Here is a 12,522-nt window from a genome sequence, read left to right on the forward strand (position 1 = left end):
CTCCTTCTCTGCAGGCGCCGCTTCACCGAGGCCCCCCTCTCCCCGCCCGCCGGGGCAGGCGCGCCCGACCTCCCAGACCGCTCGGCCCGCGGACCCCGGGCGCAGGGCCTCCAGGGCCGGGCCTCCGACGCATGGCACCTCAAAAACAAAGGCGCTGCGGCCGGAGCTGGGAAGCGGAGTTCACCGACGCCGCAGCTGGCCAGCCCACCCAGCCCGAAAGTCGCTTTCCCAAACCACCGCCCTTCCAGCCTCCATCCCCCGGCGAAGGCGCGGGACGCACAGGGCGCGCGGCGCGCTGGGCTGAAACTGAGGCTGAAGCGCCACCTCGCGGCCTCCCCACGCGCTGCGCTCCCATTGTGTGTACGCGGCCGGAGATCCAGTCTAGGGAGCAGTTTAGCAGCATAAAAGGGCGCGCGGTGGGGGTGTGTTGCCAGAAGATAAAACTCGGAAAACGTGAGAAAGTCGGAGCTGCAGGGGGAAACTGTAGCAGACAACACGAGACAGATATGCAGGCTGGGACTCTTGGAGGAGGCAGGGAATATGGTCTTTTAAGAAGCGCACGAAAGCCAGCCCGGGCATGAGGGAGGCAAAGCTCCACATCTCCTGGTCTCCGCCCCAGCTAAGGCCGCACACCGAGGGCATCCTCAGGGAACTGGGAAGAGGCTTCAGTTGTCTACTGCTTTGTGAAATTAAACTCACACAACCCTGAGCCCCCAGGCTGCAGCACCGCGGAGAGTCGTTCTCGGGGGCGGGTCGCACATCGGAGCAGCGCCCCACCCCCGGTCAGGGCAGCGTGGGCGGGGTCACGGGCGGGGAATAGGAGCCACCGCCCACCTGCCGGGGCCAGGTCAGGAAGAGGAAAATGAGAGGGTGTGTGCGGGGGGCGGAGGCTTGATGCAATCCCGATCAGAAATGCTCGAGGATCCCAGGCACCTACCCGCGGGGCTGGCGGGGCAAGCTATATAAGGCTGCAGACCCGCGCCACTGCGCCGTCGGAGCAGGAGCGCAGTGCGTCCAGGTACCCCTAGCTCACGGTCGGCTCGAGGCCACCGCGCCCAGGTGCCACAACCCTGCCGCGCATCGCCGTCGCCGCCAGTCCCCGGAGGTGCCATGCGGAGCGCGCCGAGCGGATGTGCGGTGCTCCGCGTCCTGGTCTTGGCCGGCCTGTGGCTGGCGGTGGCGGGGCGCCCCATGGCCCGGCGGTCTCTCGCCCTGTCGGACCAGGGGCCGCACTTGTACTACGGCTGGGACCAGCCGATCCGCCTTCGGCACCTGTACGCCGCGGGCCCCTACGGCCGCTCGCGCTGCTTCCTGCGCATTCACACGGACGGCGCGGTGGACTGCGTCGAGGAACAGAGCGAGCACTGTGAGTGCCGGCAGGTCCCGGCACCCTTCCCGCCACTCCTCCTCCCTTTGCCCTTCCTCGGCCCTCTGGGAACCCCGGGATCTCCCAGGAACCCCAGCTTTTGCACCCTAGCTTTACCATCCCTCCCTCGGTCCCCAGATAGCGCGGGGGAGCGCAGGTGTTCGAAGGAGGGCGCCCACGTGTGTGGGTCCCAGGCCGCAGCTTCTTGCTTCCCTTGTACCCAGGCTTGCTGGAGATCAGAGCAGTAGCTCTGGAGACCGTGGCCATCAAGGACATAAACAGCGTCCGGTACCTGTGCATGGGCCCTGATGGCAGGATGCGGGGGCTGGTAAGTGTCCGCACGGGGCAAGGGTGCACCCAACATGGGTCTTCTCCCACCTCTGCTCAAACCTGTATGCAACTTCGAGGGAGAGCTTTCAAGGGTCGATTAAGCTAATGCTCGGATGCCCCCCTACCCCGCCAGCACGGAAGTTTACGTCCGAGTCTGTAGCCGGAGAATGGGTGAGAGCAGCCATGCATTCACAATTGAGCTAAAGGCCGCCGGCGGGCCGGGAAGACCCATTGTGCGGCTTCCTTTGATATTAAACAAGAAAACTCACCTCGCCCCTTTACAGCCTGGGCTTTGCGTGTGGTCCTCTCTTCCTCTCTCAAGTATAAGGAAAGAAGGCATATCCATAAATTGTGTTTGCTTAAAAAAAAAAAAAAACTATCAAATTCGAAAGCAAAAAACACTGAGACTGGCAAGGTTCCTTTTCTTTTTTTCTTTTGTTGGTTTGCCTTTTGGTACCGGGAATTGAACCCAAGGTCTTTGCGCTGGGCTAAATCTCCAGCCCCCAGTTTTTAAGTTTTGAGACAGGCATCTCCATCGGTTGCCCAGGCTGGGCTTGAACTTTCCATCCTTCTACCTCAGCCTCTTATTATTAAAATGCAGATGTATTAGAATAAAACTTCATTGCTGTGGCCCCCGCCCCCTGCAACAGCTCACCTCTGCTGAAAATGCTTTGGTTTGGGGGTTGGTGGGGTGGGGGATGGGCAAGGAAGGCCCAGGTAACCACAGAAGGCTGGAGCTGGAAGTGTGTGGATGCTGGGGGCTCTGGTGGCTGAACAAAGCGTGTGAGTTCAAAGGAACCGTGCTTAGAGGAGGCTGTGTGAGGTCCCCAGAGGCCAGGCCTCCCACACAGCCGGGGGCTCCCTGGGAGGAGGGGGGTAGGGCCCGGGTGTGTGTGTGGGCACCTGCAGGGACCCCCACCCCCAGTTGCCAGTGGCCCCAGGACTCTGCATCTTAGAGTCTCAGAATTGTTCTGTGCCTGTGCCATCCATGTATTCCATTTATCTGGCTGAAAAGATGGTAAAAAATAGACTGGGGGTCTGCCTGCTGGAAGCTGACCCCAAAGCGCCCCAACCCTGCCTTTGTCACTTACGTTGACATTTACTAGGACACTCAGGGCGGAAGGGCCCTGCAGAAGCTGTGGGTATCACCTCCCCTCCCCATGCAGATCTAACGCACAGTGGGGAGCCTGGAGGAGCGGTTTGCTAAAGTCCTTTTCTTCTCTTGGTATCTGGGCCGTAGTCTAGCACCGCCTGAGGACATGATGCTTTTTAATTTTTTAGCCTAGGATGACACATTTTTTTCTAGAAACTCAAAATTTCATTTTCTGTATGGAGAAAGGATAATAGTTTCTCCCAAAGAGCTCTTAGGGTGAAATGTTTCACTTGTTCTATCTACAATTTGCGTTTTTCAGAAATCAGAAGAAACTGTCCCTGACGGCCTGGTGGCTGTGGCCTGGTGTGCCGTTGGCCTGGGCAGGAGCAGTGGGCCCTTGCAATTAGACTTATCAGTGCCTTATCAGCCCGTAACTCACCCACCTGCAGTTCAGTGACCTTTGTAGACTCCGCAGATGTGGGGCCTGTGTTTACGGAGCAGCTTCCCAGCTCCCGGCCTTAGACTCTCCCCGTGTCCCCAACAGATAATGACACTAGCTTGGGGTAGGGCTCACCCACGGGCACCTCTCAAGCCTGGGGACTAGGAATGTTCTGGGGAGCAGGGACCTTTCCTGCTGCACACATTTCCGGCCCCCCGCTGGTGCAGGCTCTGCCCTGGGCTGGCGGGAGGGGGCTGTGGATTATCTCGCTGTCCCTGCTGCGCTGCCCTTCAAGGAGGGAAAGTTCCTGCGGTGAATGAAGGAGCCAGAGGGGGCTGATGCTTAGAAAGGCTCCCATGTACTATATCGGTCTAGATGCAGGCTAGTAGACGCCCCAGCCCGGACTCCAGAGAGCCTAGGCCCCTGTAATTCTGAATCAAAAGACCGATCCTCAAATGATCCAGTGTTTAGTCCGAGTTTACCAAAGTGCTGATGGAATGTGATGAACTTTTTAAATGTAAATAGAGTTGGGAGGAATGCACAAGCCGCGCCTATGGTTTGATTGCTCAGGGCAAGGTAGAGTTGAAAAGTGAGCCGATTTAGTGGGAAATATGGAGGAGTAGTATTAAGTACATATAGGTACTAAGCAGCTATGCAAAACAAATACATGGGGCCGGGGATGTAGCTCAGCGGCACAAGTGCCTGCCTGGCAAAGTCCTGAGTTCAATTCCCGGTACCCCAAAAAAAAGGAATATATGGATGTAAAAACTAGAAAGCATTTATAAAGGCATAAAATATACTTACTATATTCATATGCTATTATGCCTTAATATGATTATGATTTTTATATATAATAAAGGTTGTAAACTATGTATTTACATATACATGCATACTTATAAAGCAAGCACAAGTGATGGACATCCTCTAATGGTAGCCTGCAGGGACAGTTGGTGGCCGAGGGGGACATTTCCCCCTGGGGTGCAGTGTTTTCTGTTCTCTCTGGGCTGTTGCCTGCAGTGCTTACACTCTCGGTCCCCCACAGCCCTGGTACTCGGAAGAAGACTGCGCCTTCAAAGAGGAGATCAGCTACCCAGGCTACAGCGTGTACCGCTCCCAGAAGCACCACCTCCCGATCGTCCTGAGCAGTGTGAAGCAGAGGCAGCAGTACCAGAGCAAGGGTGTGGTGCCCCTGTCCTACTTCCTGCCCATGCTGCCCAAGGCCTCGGCAGAACCCGGTGACGAGGGGGAATCCAGTGTGTTCTCGCTGCCCCTGAAGACAGACAGCATGGACCCGTTTGGGATGGCCAGTGAGATGGGGTTGGTAAAGAGTCCCAGCTTTCAGAAGTAACCAGAGCTCCAAGGGTGCTTCTGCAGGAATAGTCCTGAGACCCTGTTTGGTTTAGCTTTAGGAAGAAACCTTAGAAGTTGTATATATTCCAAGTTTTATATTGGCTGTGCCAGTTTTCTAGCAGATAGACTTGTCTGATCATAAAATTGTAAGCCTTCCACCTGTCTGGCTGCTATCCAAGCCCACCCCCCCACACACACACAGGTACCTTGATAGCTGGACGAATCACTGTGCTACTCCGATTCTCCTTGAATACTTCCACTGATGGGGAACTCATTCCCTCTGGGAAAATGCCTAATGCTGAACCGAACCTCTATAATTCTATCATTTTCAGCACCGGCTGCTCCATGGTAAGCAGTCATTTTTACATTCACATCCAGCTGATCAATCAGGTCTGTGAAAAAGTAGGTACTTTGACTCGCCACGTGAGAACTGATGCAGGTCTCAGGTCCCTGGACCATTTGAGCCTCCACGTGCCTCCTGGCCGGAGCGACGGCCAGGCTTTGAGAGCAAGGGAGGTCTGAGCCCTTCTCCAGCCAAGGACCGCCTGAACTGTCCTTGGGGCTGGTTCTGGGTGGGTAAGCTCAGATGGACACCTGTATGGCCATCTGCCCCCAGGAAACAAGATGGTCACCTGCTTCCTCACTTCCACATGGTCAGGGCCGGTGTTCTCGGGCAGGTGACACCAAGAGGGATGGGCAGTGAGACAGTCAATTCCAGGAGCACAGCTGGGCCATGTGACTTGCCCAGGTCACTAACAGCGAGTGGAAGACCTTCACCCGTGCCCAGTGCGGCCACCTCAGGGTGCTGTCCTTGAAAGCTGTGACTCAAGAAGAACAGATCGCTGGTCACCTGCCCTCTCTGTCCCTCCTGCCTTGTCCAGCCCTCACCCCCTCACCAGTCACCACCAGGCTCCACAGCCACCACGTTCTATCAGCCCACACCCCGCATTGGAAACCAGAAAAGAAAAATATTTGGAAGCCCCAAGTCTTCGAACAACTTGTAGACGCAGCAGGGGACGGATCAGAATTCTTTCCCCAGGACTTACGTTTCCAACAGGATATTTATGTGTAATTTATTTTGATATGTACATCTCTTATTTTCTTACTTTATTTATACCCCGAAATTATATTTATGTACATGAGGTGTGTTTTCTACATTAAAACGGAATTGGTTTGTATCAAAAGTCACATTCTGGTATGGTGGGGGGTGGTCACGACCAGGGGAGCCATGGGAGGGGCAGGGCTGGCACTGCTGTCCCTGGCAGGAGGCCCTGTCTGTTGGCACCGGGAGCTTCTTGTTCCTTTTAACAGCCCTCTGCACATCTCACTCCTTGGCCTCACCCTGCCTTCTGTACTAGGGGTCAAGTGTGGTGGCGCACGCCTGTAATCCCAGCACTTGGCAGGCTGAGGCAGGAGGGTCACCAAGAGTTCAAGGTCAGCCTGGATTACATAGTGAGCTCTAGCTAAAACCTGTCTCAAAACAACAACCAAAACCACCGGTATAAGTCAGGATGTCTCACTTTCAGTGCGTCTAGGATCAACCACATGGCTCTGTGCTAAGAAGTTCCCTCCCTCCACGTAGTCAGGATGTGCTAGGATATATAGCAGCATCCCTGGTCTGTACCCACTAGATACTAGTGGCTACTTCCTGGTCTGACAGGCAAAAACACCTCCACACCCAATGTGGTGGTGCACGCCTACCATCCCGGCCATCTGTGAGGCTGAGGCAGAAGGATGGCAAGTTCAAGCCCAGCCTGGGCAGTTTAGTGACTTATCGAGACCCTGCCTCTGAATAAAAAAAATGAAAAGGGCTGGCGATGCAGCTCAGTGAGAAGGTGCTGGGTTCAATCTACTAGTGCAGAAAAAAATCTCCAGAAGTTTTGCAGGTCTGCTGGGTGAGGTGGACAAAATTCTTTTTGTCCACTAGCAAATCCGGAGGGAACCGGGTCATCCCAGCCTGTGCTGCCTACCTGGGCTGTGTTCTCCCTGGGTGTCTGTCTCACACCTGGTCTCTGCTGGGGCCCAAATGAAGGGGGAGCTGATCAGCGAAGTCAAGCCAGATCTTTCTTAAGCCTAACAAATTGCTGTGACATCCCAGGAGCCAGGACTGAATTCTGGGGCCACCGGCAGGCTGCAAGGCAGGCCAGGAAGCAAATACAAAGCAGGTCAAATACTGAGCAGAAGCGGCCCTGTTAGCAAGGGGGGAGTGAGGGTGACAGTGGACGGTAAAGTGTGACCCCCACATCCTCACTGCCAGCACAGGTCAGTACGGAAGTCTGCATCCAGTCAAAACGTCCATAAAGCTACGGTGCCCTGGAGAGTGAGGATCACAAGGGGAGGCGCTCCAGAGAAGGGTTATCAGGGCAGCCCTGTCTGGGACCTCTTCCCTCCAGGGTGGCTGACAGAAATGAGTGAATTCATGACTGCAAACTAATTCATGCTGGAGTGTTGATGGTTGGTACAGCTCTCCATACCACATTTGGACTTGACCTTAAAGTCAAAAAGTTGTGTTGACTTGCTCGGTGGATGGTGCAGGCCTTTGGGCAGGTCTGTGGATGCAGAATTTGCATCTGAGCACCACTTCCTCTGCCCACTGCCCTGCCTCAGCTTCCGCATGGACTGCTTTTGATATTCACCAAATTCAGCGAATCAGTACGCAGCACCCCCATTAAATTTGTTTTTGTTTTTTTGGTTTTTCTCCGGTACCAGGAATCGAACTCACGACCTTGCGCTTGCCAGGCAGGCGCTTTGCCGCTGAGCTAAATCCCCAGCCCCACCCCCATTAAATTTGAATTTGAAATAAATAATGCTTTCTTAAACTCATTAGTGTGTTCCATACACTATTTGGGATATATGCTACTAAAAAATGATTTATATTCAGAAATTCAAATTTAGACAGGTGTCCTGTTTTGTCCAGCCGCCCTTACCTTAGTTTGCACCACTGACACGGGATCAATAATGAAGTCCAGGGTCAAAGCAGTGCCCAGCTCAACTGGCCAGCCACGGACAGCGGGCAGGCCAGAAGCAGAGAGGCACAGATCTGGGGGGGCTACTTCCCCGCTCCCCAGTGGTAGAGAGGCCCCCCCAGCAGCCTGCCCTGTGAACCCCCAAGGAGGACTGGATGGAAAACTTGAAACTGGCTTAAAGGAATAAGATACAAAGGAAAGTATTGGCTCCCCTCATGAAAAGACTAATCCCAACCCTCTGGAAGGCTGAGACAGGAGGATCACAAATCCCAGCCCAACCTGGGCAATGTAGTGACTTAGTGGGACCCTGTGTCAAAAAAAAATATAAAGAGAGCTGGAGATGTTACTTGGGGTAAAGGCTCTGGGTCCAGTCCCCAGTACCCAGGGGAAAAAGGAAGATGGGAAGGGAAGGGGAGAGGGCAGAGTGTGCAGGCACAGGCTGGGCCCGCCCCAAGTTGTTCTGGCTTTGGTCTCTCTGTCGTTACTGGGCATCGGGTCCCTTGGGGAGGAGATGGCCCCAGCAGCTCCTGGCTTATCTTGCACCTTCCAGCAGCTCAGTCCAGGTGACAGACACCCACCTCTCACGCCTAGCTGTAGGCAGAAGGCGGGGTGGCCCTCCTCCTCCCAGCAGGGGTCAGGATGCTGCCACCTCCTCCGGCCCAGTGAAAGCCCAGGGCAATGGCCCTCCCTCTGAGTTATCTCACCACTGGGATAAGCTCACCCTGCAGTCTGGGAAGTGACAGCTAGAAAGTTCCAACTGAGCAGAGAGGTCACATAGCGTCGGGTTCTGTAGAGCAGGAGGGAGCACCTGCCTTGCACCCGACACTGACACCCTGTAATACTTATTTCCGGGCACACAGCTCCCAACACCCTGAATCTCAGAAGCTGTGAGTCTTTTTGTGTGCTAATGAGTTGACCCTTGGCTGGCAGCCCCCGGGGGACTTCGGGGTGGGCTTTTCAGTCACCTGAAAAGAAAGGCTAGAATTACCCCACCCCCATCCTGCGGGCCGCGGAGATGGGATGGAAGGTTGAGATGATCCGGAGGCCGAAGCTGTACTCCTCCGCTCTGTGGAATGCAGTCTTTGGGCACCTGAGCTTCTGGGTAGCTGGAGAGTGGGGGATCCAGAAGGGGAGGTGCAGGCTGGGCCCCCCACACCCTGTGTCTCCCCTCCAGTATCCTTGGTACTGGGCAGTACCACAAGTGCTTCCCTGAGCTGTGAGCCACTGGACCAAGGAGCGGAGCCTGAGCAGGGCTCATGGGAGCCCCAGGGAGTAGCTGGTCAGGCAGAAGCCCAGGTAAGACGCCGGTGGCCACAACAGGCATCCTGAGCGGGGACGGCCATGGGGACAGAGCCCTCGCCTGGGCAGGGAGGCAGCGCAGAACTAAAGTGGGTTAGAGGGGACCCAGCCGGTGCGCCCCGGAAGTGATCTGCCTTGTGAGTACACACCAGGAGAAAATGAGGTTGTTTGTGTTCTTACACAGACTTGCCCCCCAGTCTTGTGTCAAGATGCCCAGAAAAAGAAAAAAAAACCTCAATTTTTTTAAGAGGGGAGATACAATATGGGCCTTTTGCCCCTGAGGATTCTGAGTAGGGGAATTGTTGTACTTTTCAATTCCATCTTTTCTATCTGGTTCTTTTTCATAATTTTATTTAACTGCAAAGACGTTTCAGTGGTTTCGTTTTGGTGGCACATGTCTGTAACCCCAGCCCTCTGGGAGGCTGAGGCAGGAGGATCCTGAAGATTGAGCCCAGTCTGGACAACCCGGGAACTTGGTGAGATCCTGCCTCAAAATAAAAAATAAAAAGAGGGCTGAGGAAGTAGCTCAGTGCAAAGGCCCTGGGTTCGGTCCCCAGAGAGGAGGAGTGGGAGGGAGAGAGAGGGAAAGGAGCCCCTTCTTGTTGCTTGGTGAAGCGTTTAACGATGGCTGCTTTAAAATCCATGTCAGACACTGCAGCCCCACCGGTGATTCAACCTGACGTGAATTGTTCTTACTCGCTGAAGCTGCAACGCTCCCCCGCCACGCCTGGTGTGATCTGTGGATCTTTATGGCGCCTTCTATCCTCAGCGTCTCTTGCTCGCCTCTCTTTTTCCCTTCCTGGTTCCTCCTTCCCTCCCTGCCTTCCTCCTCCTTCCTTCTTTGGTTCCTTCCCCTTCCTTCCTGCCACCCAGCACCCCGCAGCCCCCTGCTTGATTTTTCGCCCTCTCATCTACGGCTTGAGGGAAAATCCTTGGCTGGCTTGTTCTCCCTACTCCTGCAGCCCCCAAACCCAGCCCTCCCTTCCTGTTCTCACCGATGAGGCTGGAAAACCAGACGATCTAAGAGACATAACAAACAAAGCCAGGCCTGTGTGCCTTCCAGGGTCCACTCCGCTGCTGGGCACTGGATAATATTCTTCATTTTTTTGTTTAGTTCTTTTCACTTTTTGTTTTTTAAGATAGGGTCTTGCTATGTAGTTCAGGCTGGCCTTGAACTCAGTGTGTAGCCCAGGCTGGCCTCCTGCCTCAGCCTGCTGAGTGCTGGGATTACAGCATGCACCACCATACCTGGCAGTATAGTTAATTTTTAAGCATAGTATTTAGTTATGCTTAAAAATAAAATCTGAGCTGGGTATGGTGGTGCATACCTGTAATCCAAGTACTCTGGGAGGCTGAGGCAAGAGGATCTCAAGTGTAGTTTGGCCTGGACAACTTTGTGACTTATTGAGGCCCTGCCTCAAATAAAAAATAAAAAGGCCTGGGGATAGGCTCAGTATAAAAGCTGTGGGTTCAATCCCAAGTACCACTAAATAAATAAAGAAAAATATAAAATCTATAGCTAGTTGGCTATGATGATACATGACTAGAATCCCAGCACTTGGGAGGCTGAGGCAGGAAGATTGCAAGTTTGAGCCCAGCCTAGGTTGTGAGTTCAAAGTCAGCCTGGACTGCATAGGGAAACCCTGTCTCAAAACACCCAAATGAAATAAAAATCTGTATCTGTTAGAGATACAGAGTGAAGTAGTCTCAGGGGAAGTGATCGAGCAGAAAGAAAGATGGCTGACCAAGAGACACAAAGCAATGCTGAAGCTGAGCGAGGGCTCTGGGCTTCTTTACGCCGTCTGCACTGGTGCGTTTGGAGCTGTCCATAACAGAAACTTAAACCAAGACCAGATGATCATTTTCCACTCACTTTCCACAAGCCGCCTGGCTGCTACAAGGACCTCGCTGTCTGTGGGGGAACAACCAGCTGGGGCCCTGTGTGGCCACGAGGAGCAGAAGCCAAGGATTATACTGGACTTGGGGACCAGGGAGGAGGAAGAGACCTTTACTCACAGGGGTCACAGAGGTCTCAGGTGGCTCTGTGGCTGCAGCTGCCCCATCTTGAATACAGTCTCCAGAGTGCACTGTGAAGAGGAGGATTCGAATCGGGAACCACCCACAGCGTGGCAGATGTGTACTTATCTACACAGGCACATCCCTGGAAGGACGCAGACAAAGCAGGTGAGCAGCTCCCGCGAGGACGAGGGAGGACAGTGGAGGTACGGCAGGGAGACCTCTCAGCATAATCCTTTACTATAGTTTGAGCTGCTTTTTCCAAAACCTATACCCAGGGGCCGAGGGTGTAGGTTCAGGCTCTGGGGTCCATCTTCAGCACCCTCCGTAAAATCCTGTACAATCCTGTTCATCCCGGCTGCATTGAGTTCCCCGGGGACAGCAGGGATACCCGCAGCCCCCACAGCTCGGCATGACTCTACCAGGGGACAGGGCTTTAAAGAGTTAAGTAAAGCCGCAGGCGATCATGCAGTGGGGCAGAAATTCAGTGCAGCTGATGTTCCTGTGTGAGGACATAGAGATGAAGTGGGCTGCAAGACAAGGAGAGGCCTCAGGGGGCCCAGCCCTGCCCACCCCGGCCTCAGGCTCCAGGCCGCTGTGGGAGCATGCTGTGTGATTCTCAGCCACCTGCCCTGGGCTTTAGCCTGGCAGCTCTAGTACACACAGGTACGTGGTCAAATCCAGCCTCCCGTCATCCAGGTGGTGGCGGCGGCCAGGGATCAGAGCAGAACAGGCTGGAAGTTAGAGGCTGGTGGGTGTGGCTGAGGGTAGCAATGCTGCCTGGGGTGGCCAGCATGGGCCAGCTTGGACCCCTGCTCTGAGGAGGCCTGCAGCTCCATGGTCTTGCCCTGATAGAGACCGGTAAGGCCCATCTCCAGGCTGTGGTTTTAGGAGTTAAAATGTAAACTGGGCACCTTGGTGCACACCAGTAATCCCAGCACTCTGGGACGCTGAGGCTGGAGAATCACATGTTCGTTTTCAGCTCCGGGATTTAGAGACCTTAGCGGGATCCTGTTTCAAAATAGAAAGAAATGTATAAGTAAGTAAATAAACAGAAAAAAAAAAAATAGGAAGGAAAGGGAAGAGAAGGGAAGGGGAATCAACAGGCGAGCTGGGGCCATAGCTTAGTGCAAAGGCCCTGTGTTCAGTCCCTAGTACCTAAAAAGATAACTACAATACAAAAGTGAGGTCTAACACACCATAGGTCCATATGAACCTTTTTAGGGTCGGGCTGGGGGAAGTGGATGTTCGTAAATCCCAGCCCTGGAGGCCAGCACCATAGTCTGGCCGGGTTCTTGGGGCAGCTCTGTCCGCGGCGCACGGGCGCCCTCCAGCGGTGGTGCGCAGAACAGGCCGCGTGAGGCCTAAGGCGCAGGGCTCTGCCTCGAATTTAGCAGGTGCAGCGCACCCCTTGTGCCCCTTCCAGTGTCCAGGCTTGGAAGCAGTCGGGCTGCCCGCAGGGATTCTAGCAGCTGCGCCCTCACACGTGACGCTTTGAGCGGTCTGATTGCTGGTGGTTGATGGCACCTGTGAGCTTACACTGCAGATAAGACTCCAGGAAGTGAAAGTTCGTGGGATGCACTGTGTGCTATCTGGTGATGTTCAAACTTACCCTTTAAATCCTCAAAAGTCACAGTTTTGGAGAAATTGGTTTTTGTTATTC

General features: G+C 54.3%; 1 protein-coding gene across 1 annotated transcript; it reads left to right on the top strand.

The window, feature by feature from the left end:
* The first annotated feature begins 1,110 nt into the window (after positions 1 to 1,110).
* Fgf19 (fibroblast growth factor 19) lies at positions 1,111 to 4,759 on the top strand. The gene is made up of 3 exons (XM_005384961.1): positions 1,111 to 1,366; positions 1,591 to 1,694; positions 4,271 to 4,759. The coding sequence occupies exons 1-3, from the start codon at positions 1,111 to 1,113 to the stop codon at positions 4,574 to 4,576; spliced, it is 666 nt and encodes a 221-aa protein (XP_005385018.1). The 3' UTR covers positions 4,577 to 4,759.
* Positions 4,760 to 12,522: the final 7,763 nt, after the last annotated feature.

The sequence above is a fragment of the Chinchilla lanigera genome, unplaced genomic scaffold (genome assembly GCF_000276665.1).
Source record: "Chinchilla lanigera isolate Chin_1 unplaced genomic scaffold, ChiLan1.0 scaffold00021, whole genome shotgun sequence".
Taxonomy (NCBI): Eukaryota; Metazoa; Chordata; class Mammalia; order Rodentia; family Chinchillidae; genus Chinchilla; species Chinchilla lanigera.

Bases quoted from the DNA above. Each gene is read 5' to 3' on its own strand.
- Fgf19 (XM_005384961.1), top strand. From the start codon at position 1,111: ATGCGGAGCGCGCCGAGCGGATGTGCGGTGCTCCGCGTCCTGGTCTTG. The intron at 1,367-1,590 runs GTGAGTGCCGGC...CCTTGTACCCAG, and splicing joins CGAGGAACAGAGCGAGCACT to GCTTGCTGGAGATCAGAGCA. The intron at 1,695-4,270 runs GTAAGTGTCCGC...GGTCCCCCACAG, and splicing joins ATGGCAGGATGCGGGGGCTG to CCCTGGTACTCGGAAGAAGA.